Source organism: Microcaecilia unicolor, chromosome 1, assembly GCF_901765095.1.
Source record: "Microcaecilia unicolor chromosome 1, aMicUni1.1, whole genome shotgun sequence".
Lineage (NCBI taxonomy): Eukaryota > Metazoa > Chordata > Amphibia > Gymnophiona > Siphonopidae > Microcaecilia > Microcaecilia unicolor.
The window spans coordinates 546,322,007-546,338,590 of record NC_044031.1 but is presented as its reverse complement, the minus strand read 5'-3'; the positions used below and the strand labels follow the sequence as shown (position 1 = coordinate 546,338,590).

The window sequence follows — 16,584 nt, the reverse complement described above, 5'->3', positions numbered from 1 at the left end:
TCTGAAAATCCAAATACATGCTTTATTACATATAAAGAAAAGGGATTTACCCCCGTTTACTAAGCTGCATGGCAATGCCCAACACAGCCCATTCAAAATTAATGGGCTGTGTCGGAACTAGCACACGGCAGCTGCTAGCGTGGCTTAGTAAACAGGTGGGTTAATTTTTATGATCTTCCTCAGTTGGAATCTTTTTTGTTAGATACAGAAGATAAAGGTGGTGAAGGTTAGGCATATGGATATATGGATCTATAATATGGATAGAAGTATCTTGATTTCTTGTTTAAAGATTTTTTTCCTGTATTTTAATTCTCTCACTGTATCCTCATAATGTGGACTAGTTTATTTCCTGTTTTCTTTTTGTATTTTGCAAACTGAAATAAAAGCTATTAAAAAAAAGAAAATCCAAATACATTATATCGACCACTTGTTTGTTTAAACCTTAAAAAAAATTATAAATTGGTAAAGCAAGTCTTGCCTTCGCTGAAATCATTCTGACTCATTTCCATTAAACCATGTTGTTATCTATATGGTACTTTCTTGTTGTTGTTTTGTTTTTAGTATAGCTTCAACCATTTTACCTGGCTAGAAACATTTGAGCTAGTCAATCGCATTGGCCTTTTGACTCTTTCTGGTGAAAATCACCAACCTGAATGGATGAGAGGCAGTCAAATGTCACCTCTTGCTAATAAAAATAATCTCATTTTTGGATGGTAGTATTTGGAAGGAAATGCTTAATTTGCATCATGATCAAATATATTAATCTGTTCAAAATTATTATTATTATTATTTTTAAAAGCCCTTCCATATTCTTTTACCATATATATGGATAACCAATTTTTCCTTGCTGGTCAGGAGGGTAACTCTTCCAAGCTTTACATTCAACACTACTCCTTTTGGATCACTACAGAAGCAGTCATCCTCCCCCCTTCCTTGAGATCAGGCAAGTCTCCTTGGCAGTGCCTTCAGCCCTGCTCTGGAGAGAAAGAGGTAAATTCAATCTTTCTGCTAAAACTGCCCAGGTGAGAAATACATTTTTTTAAAAAAACTACTATTGCCGTGAACAAACAGTAGGAACATGCACAAAGCAAAAAAATATATATATTTTGTTTTCTACTTGGGCTTTTCCCCCCATTTTGATTGACTTTTTCTTTTTTTGGGGGGGAGGGGGGATCACATGTCAAGGCGTCATATTGATCACCTCTACTCTTTCTCTTTTTCCCTTCTTTGCTTTTACCCTTTCTCTCTTACACTTCAAAGAAATTGATTGTTTATTTGCTGAATTGATGTATGTTTTTACAGACTGTTGTAAGCCACATTGAGCCTGCGTGTGGGTGGGAAATTGTGGGATATAAATGCTATCAATAAATAAATAAATATTCATATTAATAAAAAATGTTCTATTGCACACAACTTTTAATACACATTAATGTAACATAGTAAATGGTGGCAGATAAAAACCTGCACAGTCCATCCAGTTTGTCCAACAAGACTTATTATTATAGCTGCAGCATGTTGTTAAGTAAACATTTTACTCACTAATTTCAATCTTAAGATGTCTTCCCCTCCCCCACTGAGATACATGGCACCCACATACACACCCATTGCATTTGATATGAATGTGATATAAAATACAAATACTTTATCATATTTTATCTTTGCCATTTTCAGGACATAGACTATAGAAGTCTGGCCAGTGCTGGCCTTTACTTCCCAATCACTGGAGCTGCTGTCAAAGCCCACTCCACCCTACCCTGATCGGTCTTTGCCATTTTCAGGACATAGACTGTAGAAGTCTGTTCGGCCTTACTTCCCAACTACTGCAGCTGCATCTAAGCTCCAATTCTGTCTATCATAACTCACCAACTATCATGAGGTCATTTGAATTTTATTTGATTTCAAATTCTATTTAGGGCTCTCTGCATCTAGCCCAGGCATTTTTAAATTCCATCATTATTTTTTTTGTCTCCACCACCTCCACCGGGAGGACATTTCAGGCACTCATCACCATCTCCATGAAGAAGTACTTCTTGATGTTACTCCTACGTCTACCATTCTGCAACTTCAATTCATGTCCTTTAGTTCTACCATTTCTCTATCTCTGAAACAGATTTGTTTATTAATACCTTTCAAGTATTTAAAAGTCTGTATCATATCTCCCCTATCCCTCCTTTCCTCTAGGGCAGTGTTTCCCAAGCCCAGTCCTGGAGTACCTCTTGCCAGTCAGGTTTTCAGGATACCCACAAGAGATCTACTATGAGTGTATGCAAATCAGGTTCATGCATATTCATTGTGGATATCCTGAAAACCTGAATAGCAAGCGGTACTCCAAGATTGGACTTGGGAAACACTGCTCTAGGGTATGTATATTCAGGTTTTCAAGTCTCTTTTCATACGTCTTTTGGCACAATCCCCATATCATTTTTGCTGTCTTCTTCTGAACTGTTACTATATTATTACGCAGCCGCTCTCCTCCTCCTTCTTGTGCCAGTGAGCATAGCAGGAAGAGGACAAGTTGGGATGAAGGGGATGCACTAATTCCAAGTCCAGTCCTGGAGTACCCCTTGCCAGTCAGGTTTTCAGGATATCCACCATAAATATGCATGAAAGAGATTTGCATATAATGGAGGCAGTGTATGCAAATCAAGTTTATGCATATTCATTGTGAATATCCTGAAAACCTGACCAGAAAGGGGTACTGCAGGACTGGACTTGGGAAACACTGCACTAATTCATAGGTTAATGCATGTTAATTTAGCATGTACCAAACTTAAGGGCCATTAACGAACCTAATGCACAAAACATACTAGCAAAGTAAATATAAATTTACTTTGCACTGATCAAGCATCATTCAGATGATACTGATCTGAACTGGATTTGAACTGCTGACCTAAAGGCAAAGGTTTTCATTACGACATCCAGTTCATTATCTTGCTAGTCTTTCCCATCTCAGAACTACTAAGATGCTTATTATGGACTGACTTAACAATGCAACTGATTGGATCGACATGTGCTTTGAAAATGAAAAAAATATGCTTTTCAAGCACTTCACATGGGGGCAGCTCTGGCGTATTGCTTCTTTAATACAAGTTCAAAAGTGCAATGCAGTCAATTCAATATATTATTTCAGTTAACATACATGAACTAAACTATAACACACAAATTTGAGATTTATCATCTATTAATTTCAAAACCCTAGGAAAACATCACAAGTTTAAGGTAACATGAAGTGGAATAATCTATTGCTCCAGTGCTTGAATCATAAGTAAAGCCATCACACCAGGAGCTGGCTCAGCCTCTTGCTCCTCACTTTAGGCAGACACATAGGGTGGTGGTGGATCTTTCACTGCTCCATTCATGGTTTCATCATAGGGTGGCAACAGGACCTGACAGCAGGAAGAAATGGAGACTTCAGGAAACACATTAATCAGCTAAATAATATATTCAGAAACTAACTCTCCAAGATAAAAAGTCAAAGCAACATCATTGCAGAGTTATAAATTCATAATTTTGTTTGTGAAGTGAACATTCCTGTGGTTTTGTAGAAGTTGATATTCAAATTTGTTAGCGCTGTGGAGGGTGGAAATCATTTTTTTTTGAGCCCGCCTTGGAAATAATCTAAAATGTTACAGTTAGGGGCTCTTTTACTAAGCTGTGGTAGGGCTACCGCGTGGGTAGCGTGTGCTTACCGCCGGGGTAGCACGGGCACCCAGTGGTTGTTCTGAAGCTGGTGTGCACAGTTTCCCACAGTAGAAATAATTTTCTATTTTCTACCGCAGGGGGAATTTCCAGCTGTAATTGGCAGTGCGGCCACATGGCTGCGCACTGCCCAATTACCGCACCAGTAGAACGTGAGCCCTTACCACCTTCTAAATACGTGGCAGTAAGGGCTCAGGCAGGAAACAGCCATGCGCTAATTTTAATATTAGCACACTGCCACTTACTGCCTCATTTTAAAAAAAGGCCTTTTTCCCACCACAGTAAAAAATGGCCCAGCACGTGCCAATTTCACACTCCAAAACTAGAGCAGGCCACTTTCTACTGTGGCTTAGTAAAAGGGCCCCTTAAAGGCCAATTCTGTATAGCTTGTCTAGCTCTGGAATGGGATGTCCAAGTTGGGTTGTTCAAAATTTGCACTGTATTTTACAAAAGGCTCACTTGACACGGAGCCTTTTGTAAAATATACCATGCCTCCTTTAAATCTGTGTGTGCAGTTCTATACATTCATAAGCAGCACCTGTTCTAAAATCCCTATTTATAAGTGAATATAGATTTACATATCTAAATGGTCTTTTTATGCCTTCTAAAATTGCCTTTTTAGGTTATTTGACTTGACCCAAAGGAATTTAGGTTAAGACCCAAATCTCTAATCTGCATGACTGATAACAAGGCACAAACTTTGTTCTGAGTCCCATGCATTTTCCTTAAGGAGTATTTAAAATAAGACTTTTCAGCACTCAGAGGTAAGCATCCTATTCAAAAGCCCTGAAGGTAATCTGAGAATCATGTTTGATCTATTCTTACTGTACATCGCCTTGAGTGAATTCCTTCAAAAAGGCGGTAAATAAATCCTAATAAATACTAGATCAACTACATAATAACCTCTCTTAGAGTTGAATTTATGTATGATCATGACTTGTTATTGTAACTCTGCCCCTCCTGCCTGAGTATGATGACCCGGGTTCCGGCTGGTCAGATGTAGGCAGTCGTGGCAACCTTGCCGGAATTCAGTTCACAGGAAGGAGAAGGGAGAGACAAATAACTAACCATGTCCTTGACTTCCTAGAAACCAAGGACGAAATTAAACTAAATTCAGGATTTTTCTTTCAACGGTTTGGGTGGCAATAAGAAGAGATTGGATTTTCAAAAACAATATAACATTTTTATTAAAACATTATTTTACTTTGTAGAAAGAACAACAAATCAATTTCAACATACACCAGAATTTCCCTTTCCCACTTAAATGTTAACTTTGTAACCCTTAAACCCGAACTCCCAATAATAACCTTATTTTACTTGTATTCTTTTCACAGAAACCACCTTCGCCTTTACAGAGCACTTTTCAGATAAGTATCTTCTTTTACCAATAATCAATTCCTCAAATTAGTTATAAAATATATTGTTTATCTCTTTTATAACCTTTAAGAATTGATTCTTTGTGTATCCCTTTTTATTGTTTTCACAGGTACTCCGTTCACTATTCCTAAGGAACAAGGTAAGTATGTCATTTTATTCCTCTTTCCCTTTCCTAATTGTCTTTCTCTACTTAAGTTTTCTCCATGTTTTCAAAAGTCACTTAGCTGTTACCGATCTTCATTTGTTGGCAGCGTAGACTTTCTTGCGGAGGGGCCCTTGTTGTTTTCTGTATGTCTGCCAGTCTTGTCCAATTGAATCTTCTTCCTAAACTTCACTCTTAAAAAACTCAAATAATGCAAAACCCTATCTTTCCTATAAGTGGGGTTTACACCTTTCCCTGCTTCTGAGGAGTATTACAAAAACTGTGGCCAAAATAATCTATTAAAATAAAATTAACCAAAATTCCCTTTCCTTCCCAAGCCTGTACTCTTAGTTTTTAATTCCCTAAGCTGGGAGAGACTTGCAACCCTGCAGTCCTATGCACCACATTCTCAGCATTCCATGCACAGCTCCCTATTACTGATATTTTAAATATCCCCCTGCCACACTCCCTTCACCATTCACTCCACATTTACACAAAATTCCCAAATCTCACTTTCACTATCACTCTCACCTCAATACTTTCACTGCCAGCCAAACTCACTTCCTAAAACTTTTAATTTCCTTCAATTCCACACTGCCTGTCCCACATCAAACAGCACATCCACTCTCTTCAGTTGCCAGAACCTCTCTGCAACTGCCAGCCAGCCCCGTCTCCCAGGTAACCCCTCCTTAGCTTCCCATTCCAAAACCCTTCTCAAAATTCCAAGCTACATTGCTGACTGGCGGAATGTTCGCCAGCACAAGTAAATCCCCATTTTACCACTTTGTTTTTTTCTTCTTTCCCTAACCCCATGTTACATTATAGCAATAATTCTTGTATAATCTTAGTCTGAACATGTACCCTGATGCTTTGTTATTGTTAATCTGTTATACTGGTTATTTAGTTTTATTTTAGCCATTTGTTATTGACTACAAAACACAATAAAAATATTGGAACAACAAAAAAAAAAAAAATACATAAAATTTCAAATGCCAAAAAAAAGTGTGTAATAAAACGGGATCAGAGTTCAGAGTTCTTCAGGGCTAGTGCAAACATCCTTAATCACACTGTTACAATCTCAAAGATCTGATCTTATTAAACGCACAGTAGAAAACAATTACAACATTAATGACATTGCTTCCTGCTTCCTGGAAGCTCCAGAGACACTGATATACAACATTTAACAAAGTGTTAGATATGATTTATTTACATAAAGTGGAATGGCTCTTTCTCAAGTCACAACTTTAAGGGCAACTTATAGGAGCAGTGTACCTCACATGCATTTGTCAAAATTAATTGATTTTGACAGGTCACATGCCCACTTCTGGGTTTTCAGCCAATCAGAAGTGAGGACATGCCTAAGCCATGCCCACCCCCTTTGATGATGTCACTGCCAAACCCACTCCCAAGCCATACCCGTTCCCCACCACCTTATCTGCTGACATGTACTGTGTTAATACCTGGTTACGCTAGTCAACTTAAATGTTTGGGTATAATTATGGATTCTCATAACAGATTACTTGGCAGACTCTGGAATGCCACGTCTGAACCCTGAAGTGCTAGAACAATTAAATATGCCTATCAGGGCCAAGGAGCTGCAAAGAGTAGTGAAATCATTAAAACGTGGGTCAGCTCCGGGTCCGGATGGATTTGGTGCTGAGTACTATCAATTGCTTTTTCCACAAGTGGGTGGCCCGCTTCTTGATTTTTTTGAGGAATCCATTGAATGTGGGGGATTTAGGCGAGAGTCTAATGAAGCCTTGATAACTCTAATTCCAAAAGAGGGCAAACCACCAGAAAATCCAGGTTCATATAGACCTATATCTCTTATAAATGTTGATTTAAAGATTTTAGCGAAGATCATCTCGGAACGCTTATCCCCTCTAATACCAAAATTAGTGGGAGAGGGTCAAGTGGGGTTTGTGCGGGGTAGACACCCTTGTCACAATGTCAGGAAGGCCTGTTTAGCCATTGCACAGAGCCTTACCAAGAACGAACCGTTGCTGCTAGTTAGCTTAGATGCCGAAAAGGCTTTTGACAAGGTGAGATGGGATTACCTTTTTTCTGTCCTTGATTATATTGGTATCCGAGGGTGGATATTTAATGCTATTGTAACGCTATACACTAATCCAAAAGCGTCATTATTGATTAATGGTATGAAATCAAACCCCTTTACAATAGCATGTGGCACGAGACAGGGTTGCCCCCTCTCACCACTCTTATTTTTGTTATACCTTGAACCATTGTTATGCACTATCCAAAGGGACCCAGATGTGCGGGGGATTAAATTACACTCGCGAGAGCTCAAAACTTTAGCTTTTGCAGATGATATATTAGTAACTATAACAAAACCCCAATCCTCTCTCCTGTATTTATTTGGTATTCTGGAGGAGTTTGGCTTCTACTCGGGCCTTGCCCTGAATAGGAGTAAGTCTATGGCTCTGCCAGTCCAGACACGGATACGTTCGACCTGGGAGGGGGCATTTCCATTAACATGGGCAGAGGATAAATTGAAATATCTTGGCATATGGCTGACAGCCGATCTGACCACCCTTTATAGCCAAAACATAGAACCCCTTAAACTGAAAACTAGACAGACTTTGCAAACATGGACGACTTTACCCCTATCCTTGATGGGGCGGATAGCCCTCTATAACATGATTCTGGTCCCAAAATGGGTTTATGTATTGCAAGTGCTTCCTTTGTTCCTTAAACATAAGGATGATCAGACGTTGACGAGGGTAATGACCAAATATTTATGGCAGGGGAAGAGACCAAGGTTACCAGTTGCTAAATTATATCTCTCTAGACCTAAGGGGGGATTGGGACTCTTAAATCTAAAGTTATTCTCTGTGGCAAGTAATATGCGCCACCTCTCTGATTGGTTTCGTGGCACTAGTTTCTTTTCGTGTACTAGTATAGAGACCATGGTGTTCTCCCCCCGACATTTTAGTGCATGGCTACATGCTACGCCAGGGGCAGTAAACACACCCCGGTATTTCACATCAGTGGTGTCTCCATTAAGACAAACCTGGCGTTGGCTGGGCCGTAAATTTGTTTTTTCTACAACTTGCACTCCACTATTGCCGATAAGAGGCAACAACCACTTCCCCCCGGGGAGCTCGACTAAACTTTTCCTAGAGTGGGAAACACGGGGGATTAGCTATATACATCACTTATACTCAGAAGAGGGTATTTTAAAAACTACTGAAGAATTAGACAGAGAATTTGGTGTACTTAGAAAAGATTTTTTTGCCTCCTTCCAACTAAGACATTATTTACGATCTATTCCACCTGCACATTTGAGTCCCCAAATATGGAGCCGACTGATGTCTCTTTTAGCTTTGGATGCTCAAGGGTCAGTCCCTTTAAAATATTACCATTCGGAACTACGTGAGCAATTAGGTGAGATTGATTACGAACAATTGGCAATGCAATGGAATAAAGAACTACCAGTGAACGTTAAATCTGATCACTTGAAGGCATGCTTTTTGGATTTACCCAAAATCTCTGAAAGCGTGGCGCTGCAAGAAACGGCCTATAAATTCCTGTCTCGAATGTTTTTTTCTCCACATAGAGCATGGAGGGCGCATGTAGGTCAGGAAGATAGATGTAAGAAGTGTGGTCACTCTCCAGCGGGGCTGGGTCACATGTTCTGGGCTTGTCCCCGAATAGCCAGATTTTGGACGCAAGTGTGTTGTCATGTGTCGGAAATGTGGAGGGTTACATGGCGGAAAAAGCCTCAGCTACTATTCCATAAATTTCACTTGGTACAAAGACCACCTATAGGGTTGCGCCCGTTTCTTAAAAAAACGGTTTTACTGGGTAAGAAGGTTATCTTGCAATTATGGATAACGCCAGACTCACCAACCCTGTCTCAATGGCGAGCGAGAATGATTTTTTTGTGCTCTTTGGAACGAAGAGCGGTGGGCGACCTGGCCTCACCCAGAGGAGAGTCTTTCTGCCAAACATGGGCCCCTTTTTGGGACTCATTAACAGAGGTGGCTAGAAGTAGGATTTTGAATTCTTAAAGGTTGAATGGAGGTGTTTTCCATGGCGTGGTAACAGAGGGAAATGATGTAAGAGAAAAAATACAAATTAATGAGGTACTTGTCTAGAATCCTCGAAGCCCTAGAGATTAAGAATTTTAAAAGGAAATGACCTCTGGAAGCTAACCGACATGGCCTGATTTGGCAGCACTGGCAGGTTTTGTAAATCAAACATAAGTTTTGTGTGTGATAGCTCCATAAGAGGCTAAGCTAGATAGTGACTCTTTGCCTCCGTATCCATAATTGCTCTTTAGAGACGGGAGGGACGGGAGGGAGGGGGGGAGGGAAGATGGGGGGAAAGGGGAGATTCAAAGTAAAGAGAAAACTGGCGAAACTGTTGGAGGCTATTAATTGTATGTTTTGTAGTTAATATTCTTGAAATGTATTTTGACTATAGCCCTACAAACTGTACTATTTTGTCTTTTAATAAACACATTTAAACATAATTATGGATTCTCAACTCTTTCAATAATCATATCAACAGTTTGGTCAGGATTTGCTTCTTGGCTTTGCACCAACATCACCTAGTCAGATCCTATCTGGACGCCACATCCCCGAGGACCCTTCTTCATGCTCTCCTTATCTCAGGGCTTGATTATTGTAATATTACCTATTACGGCATTACTCAAGTGGCTATCAAACACCTACATACTGTGCAAAACACAGCCATATGAATATTCTCCTGGGCCATCCATTTTCACCATGCCACCCATCTGTTGCGCTCCATCATTGGCTCCCTATTGCCTCTAGAATCCAATTTAAAATTTAGTTGATTACTCATAGTTTTATTCTCCTCTGTTCCCTCTTACTTCATCCCTCTTGTTACTCCGCACAACTTCATAAAAAGCTTGAACCAGCTGTGAATACAGAAAAAGTACAAGTTTTTAGCTGCAGCAATACTGTCTTCATTGTGAATCACTGCAGATTAACTTCATGTGATAATACACGCTGTGAAAATATCCAAATTAAGAGATCGTCAAGGAAGGTGGGGTCTCCGGAAGAAGCCACAGCGAAATGGGACCCCGTTGGGACCTCATTGAGCATTTGACAGCGTAGGAGAAAGTTTCCTAAAACTAGCGTAACCAGGTATTAACACAGTACATGTCAGCAGATAAAGATTTACATGGTCCATCCAGTCTGCCCAACAAGGTGGCTAGAGTTTTACCTTTCACTTTGCACAGGTTCTATTTCTTCATTGATAAACACTGACATACTAAAATCCACAGACCTAACATTTAGATGCTTTAACTTACACCAGCCATAGAGCTGGTGTAAGTGCACATGCCTAAGTGCAGCAGAGGTGTGCATACCTTACAATATTCCGTAAGTTATACGCATAAAAAGCTCTGCCTATGTTCCATTCATTCTCCACCCTTGTGTGCATCCCCCTTGCAAATATGCACTGTGTAAGGTAAGCAGGACTTGGTAGAATAGTATTTAGGTGCCATGCTAGCATTTACACATGTAAATGTGAGTGCCTAGGTTATAAAATTGCCTCAATAATTTCCATTTTGAGAATTAAGCCCAGAGAAATTGTGTGCTTACATTTACACCATCTCTTTGGTGTGCACACATTGTCTATGTTAACAATGCCTCCAGCTTAGGCAGGGTCAAACCATTGGGAGGAGCTAGCATTCTTATAGACTGGCCGCACAAATATTCTAGCAGAGCAGTGGGGCACCCTAGGGGATGCTGCAGTGGACTTCACATAAAAGGTCCCAGGTACACCTCTCACTGTTATCCCCTTATATTGTATGGTAAGCCCTCCAAAACCCACTAAAAGCCTACTGTACACATCTGTTCACCACTACAATAGCCCTTATATCTCCAAGTGCCACCTATATGTGGGTACAGTAGGTTTTTGGTGGGTTTTGGAGAGCTCACATTTTCCACCACAAGTGTACTAGTTAGAGTGGGTTATGGACCTGGGTCCTCTTCTTTACAGTCCATTGCACCGACCACTAGGCTACTCCAGGGATCTGCTTGCTTCTCTAATAAAACTGGCCATAAATCTGAAGCTGTCATAGAGTCTGGTATGTACTGTTTCTTTTACAACTTTGGCGGGTGGGGGGGGGGGGGGGTCAATGACCACTGGACAAGTCATACCTTAATCCTTCCCGTGGTCATTTAGGGCACTTTTTTGTGACATAGTTGTTATTAAAACAGGTATATTTGCTTTGTTCCATTATAGCAGAAAAACATCCATTAGGAATGCCCAAATCCCACCTCCAACACGCCCCCCCCCCCCCCCCCCAACACACACCCCTTGTGATTTGGATGCACTTCAGACAAACTACATAGAAAAAGTCTTTAAATGGGTTTCAAAAATAGTAATTTGGATGTTTTGGGGAAAAAATGTCAAATACCGCATTGTGTCGTACAGTAAAGAGAGGGAGCAAAGTACAAACGAAAGTCCAAAGAGCAAAACAGAAAAGTACCAGGAGCCTTCAAAAAAAGGGGAAAAAAACTTTAATCAAACATATGTTCCTCTAAACATATGATTAAAGGTTTTTTCCCCTTTTTTTGAAGGCTCCTGGTCTGGTGCTTTTTAAATACCGCATTGTGGACATTTTTCTGTTTCAAAAATGAGCCGCTTGCCACCTTATAATCAAAAAAGAAAAACGCCTAGATTTCGACCCAAATCGGGAGATAGACGTTTATCTCACAAAAACGAATAAATCGGTATAATCGAAAGCCGATTTTGGACGTTTTCAACTGCACTCCGTCGCGGATGCGGACAAAGTTGATGGGGGCTTGTAAGAGGTGTGGCGAAGGTGGAACCGGGGCGTGGTTATCGGCCGAGGAGAGATGTACGCATTAGGGCGATAATCGAAAAAATAAAGGTGTTTTTAGCGAACATTTAGGACACTTTTGTTGGACCCTTTTTTCACACGAACAGGTCCCAAAAAAGTGCTCTAAATGACCAGATGACCATCGGAGGGAATCGGGGATGACCTCCCCTGACTCCCCCAGTGGTCACTAACCCCCTCCCACCACAAAAAAATGATGTTTCACAACTTTTTATTTTCACCATCAAATGTCATACCCACCTCCCTGGCAGCAGTATGCAGGTCCCTGTAGCAGTTGTTAGGGGGTGCAGTGGACTTCAGGCAGGTGGACCCAGGCCCATCCCCCCCTACCTGTTACAACTGTGCTGCTTAATGCTTAGTCGTCCAACCCCCCCCCCCCCAAACCCACTGTACCCACATGTACGTAGGTGCCCCCCTTCACCCCTTAGGGCTATAGTAATGGTGTAGACTTGTGGGCAGTGGGTTTTGAGGGGGATTTGGGGGGCTCAACACACAAGGGAAGGGTGCTATGCACCTGGGAGCTCTTTTACCTTTTGTTTTTGTAAAAGTGCCCCCTAGGGTGCCTGGTTGGTGTCCTGGCATGTGAGGGGGACCAGTGCACTACGAATCCTGGCCCCTCCCACGAACAAATGCCTTGGATTTATTCGTTTATGAGCTGGGCGCTTTCATTTTCCATTATCGCTGAAAAACAAAAACGCCCAGCTCACAAATTGTCGAATAAAACATGGACGTCTATTTTTTGCGAAAATACGGTTCGGTCCGCCCCTTCACGGACCCGTTCTTGGAGATAAACACCCATGGAGATAGACGTTTTCGTTCGATTATGCCCCTCTTGGTGTAATAAGGGTAAGGTATTTGATGTACTGCCTTTTTGTGGTACAACCAAAATGGCTTACCTATTATATCCAGGTACTTTTTCTGTCTCTAGTGGGCTCACTTGGGGCAATGGAGAGTTAAGTGACTCACCTAGATGCAGTGGAAATCAAACCTGGCTCTCCTGGCTTTCAGCCCACCCACTATGCTACTCCTCCACTCCAACAGTTTATAGCTTATGGGGGAATTTTTGGATGACTATTTTACAAAGGCCAATCACGATGTGCAAAACAAGAAGTTTGCTCAAAATAGATTCTTCAGAAACACTTCAGCTTTACAAATATAACTTTAGCTTAATACTTAACTATAAATGTATTGATTTATATCTGCATTTGTACCCCCCACTTTCCAATCAAGATGTCAGTTCAATACGGCTTACAATTTATGTTGGTTAGACTAATTACATTGTTGTATGAGCTATGTTCATTTCTGTCAGTGGTCAGGCATTGAGGTGTTTTGGATCGTCGGCGAAAAAGCTTCTGATAAGTTGGGCTTTCAGGTGTTTTCAGAATGTCAAGTAGTCATTCATGTGTTTCATGACTTTCGGTATTGTGTTCCAAATCTTGGGGCCGATGTACACAAAAGTGGTCGAGTATGCAAATTTGCATTTTAGGCCTTGACATCTGAGAAATGGGAAAGTGTAGGGTGAGGTAAGTTCTTGCACCATTGAATGCATTGCATAGAGGTAGGTCTATTAAGTTTGACATGTATTTCGGTGCAAGACCAAATATTATTCTATAGGCCAGAGTGCATATCTTGAAGGATATATGTGCTTTTATGGGTAGCAAGTAGGTTTTGGAGCAATGGTTTGGTGCTTTGAAGTGATTAGTACTGTATATTAGTCTTGCAGCTGTGTTTTGTGCTATTTGCATTTCCTTTAGCAGTTGTTCCCTGCATTCGGCGTCAATTCCATTGCAGTAGTCGACATGGGAGAGGACCATGGATTGGACTAATAGTTGGAATATATTTTTTGGGAAATAGTTTTTTATGCGCTTCAGTTTCCACGTGGTTTGGGACATTTTCTTCATAATGTTTGAGATTTGTTTGTCAAAGTATAGGTTGCAGTCTAAAGTGATTCCTAAGATTTTAAGGTTGTCAGCTATTGGGAGGGATGTGCCCATGACGTTGATGTTTGGGAAGTGATCGGTATTATCTGGCGTGAGGATCAGGCAGTGTGTTTTTTACTTGTTCAATTTGAGCTTGAATGATGATGCCCATGATTCCATTATGTTTATACCTTCTGCTATCCTGGTCACGATTTTGTGCAGGTTCTTTTTGAACAGTATGTAGATTGATACGCCATCAGCGTAAATAAGAGGTTGAAACCACGTTTGGCTAGTCTTCGTGCAAGAGGAGCCATCTTGAATAGTGTTGGTGATAGTGGAGAGCCCTGGGAGACTCCACATTCTGCTTTCCATGGAGGGGAGAGAAATGATTTCATCTTCCCTTGATAGGTTCTGATAGGAAACCTAGGAAATGTTCGAGCCTTTTCCTCCAATACCAATTTTATCGAGTATTCTTGTGAGGATAGGATTTGATGGTCAACCATGTCAAAAGCACTTGATATGTCAAATTGTAGTAGAAGAATGTTTTTTCCAATTGTGATTTCCTTTTTCAGGTTAGCTAGAAGTGTGATCAACACTGTTTCGGTACTGTGCAGAAGTCTGAAGCCTGTGATTCATGTAGTATGGAAAATTTATTGATGTAGTCAGTTAATTGGTTGGCTGCTAGTATTTTTGTTGTTAGACGTATGGATAGTACTGGTCTGTAGTTCAAGGTCTTGTTGGCATTTTTCTTGGTGTCTTTCGGGATAGATGTGAGCAGTGTTTTACCTTTTTCCTGTGGGAAGCAGCCTTCTTGAAACGTGATTGAGATGGGAGGTGAATTGGTATAAGAACTGGTATGGGGCTGCTTTTAGAAGGTGATTAGGGAAGGTGTATAGTATGCAGTGGGTACAAGAGAATTTTCTTGCTGCTTGTGCTGTTTCTTTTGTGAGTTGTGTGAAGGCGGTCCATGTTCTGTTTGCTGGGGCTTCTTCTGGGGTGTGGTCAAGTTCATATCAAAGGCATAAAAACTATTTTGGAAATTCTCCCTAAGTTTCATAACACGCCTTCTATATGTTTAATCATAAAGTACCCATTGATTATAAAGAGGATCACTAAAATCTTAAATATTATAATCCTTATTTCACATACTTATTTTAAATATTATGTTCCTTATTTTCTTGTTCAGGAGTCTACTTGGCCAGGTTAGGTCCTGTTTCCATTAAAGTTGACATCTGGATAAACTCTTGCTGTATTTGTCCTTCCTTGGATTGATGCTGTTGTTTGGTTGTCTGTTCTACTTCTGAAGTAGACTGTTTCCTGTTTATATCTCCTTATTTTCTTGTAGCACAATCTATATTTCTTTTTTTTTTTAAGAGAGAGCTATGAGTTTTTATAAGCTTGGTAGTGTTTTCTATCCTTGGGCACCATGATTCTCATATTATATATATATATATATATATATATATATATATATATATATATATATATATATATATATATACACACACACACACACACACACACACATGGTTTATTTAATTAATTATCAGTTTGGGCAATGTTACTTAGGTCCATCTGTACCCTTACTCCTTTAACGCACCACTAAAACTACCAAAGCTGCACCTTAGCTTTACATAATAATATGGTCTAATTCAGGGGTAGGCAACTGCAGTCCTTGAGGGCCACCACCCAGTAAGGTTTGCAAGATTTCCACAATGAATATGCATGAGTTGAGTTTCCACGTACTGCCTCCATTGTATGCTTCAATAGATCTCATGCATATTCATTGTGGAAATTTTGAAACCCTGACTGGGCTGTGGCCCTTGAGGACCATGGTTGCTCATCCAGTTCTAGTTATTGAAGCCACAACAGATGACTATGTTTTATAGCCCAGGAATGGTGAGAACAAGAGTTGAAGGTATAGAAAATCATATAGCAGATGATGCAACATTATAACTATGACACTGTCAGATAATTCTGGCACACTCTACTTATATTACCACAACTAAGAGGAAATCTTAAGTGCAGGGCAGGAAGCATGCAATTGCAGATAGGCTTGAGCGATACTGTTCAGATCCTCCAAATCAAATCCATTCAAGCCCTAAATTAACAAAACGTGTAATAATCATGAGCTTGATGAGTCAGAAAACTTATGAAACAGTCGCTCATTGAGAACATACTGCACCAGTGGTGATGTTACTCACACAAAAGGCTCACAGTCAGATTGCATGGAGTTTACAAAACATTCTGACAATCCCAGTTAATTTACTGTATATTCTTTCATGTTAAAATACCTAGTATGCAGCCCAGCCAGATAATATAGCCTGCCTCAAGGGAATGTGCAATATGCACATTCCAACATGTGGTGCTCATGCTGGTTTTTTATGAAGAAGATTCCTTATATTCTTGTTTTGACATATAATTAGATACCGATCTTATTTAAGAAAGATACAGACTAGCCCCTGACGCAGCCCTAATGTTGGGCGAAACACGGCCTGTGTCGGGCATTTGTTTCATACACGGTATCCTCAATAAAGTCTTTTTGGATATTATACTGATCTGCTGGTTTGTTTTCCACCCCAAAATTA

General features: G+C 40.3%; 1 protein-coding gene across 1 annotated transcript in view; it reads right to left on the bottom strand.

The window, feature by feature from the left end:
- Positions 1 to 2,723: 2,723 nt before the first annotated feature.
- The window catches only part of LAPTM4B (lysosomal protein transmembrane 4 beta), a 177,430-nt gene continuing 163,569 nt past the window's right edge, over positions 2,724 to 16,584 (bottom strand). Inside the window, exon 7 of the mRNA XM_030190188.1 lies at positions 2,724 to 3,386. Within this exon, the coding sequence (XP_030046048.1) occupies positions 3,312 to 3,386 (75 nt within the window). The 3' untranslated portion in view covers positions 2,724 to 3,311. The remainder of the gene's footprint in view (positions 3,387 to 16,584) is intronic.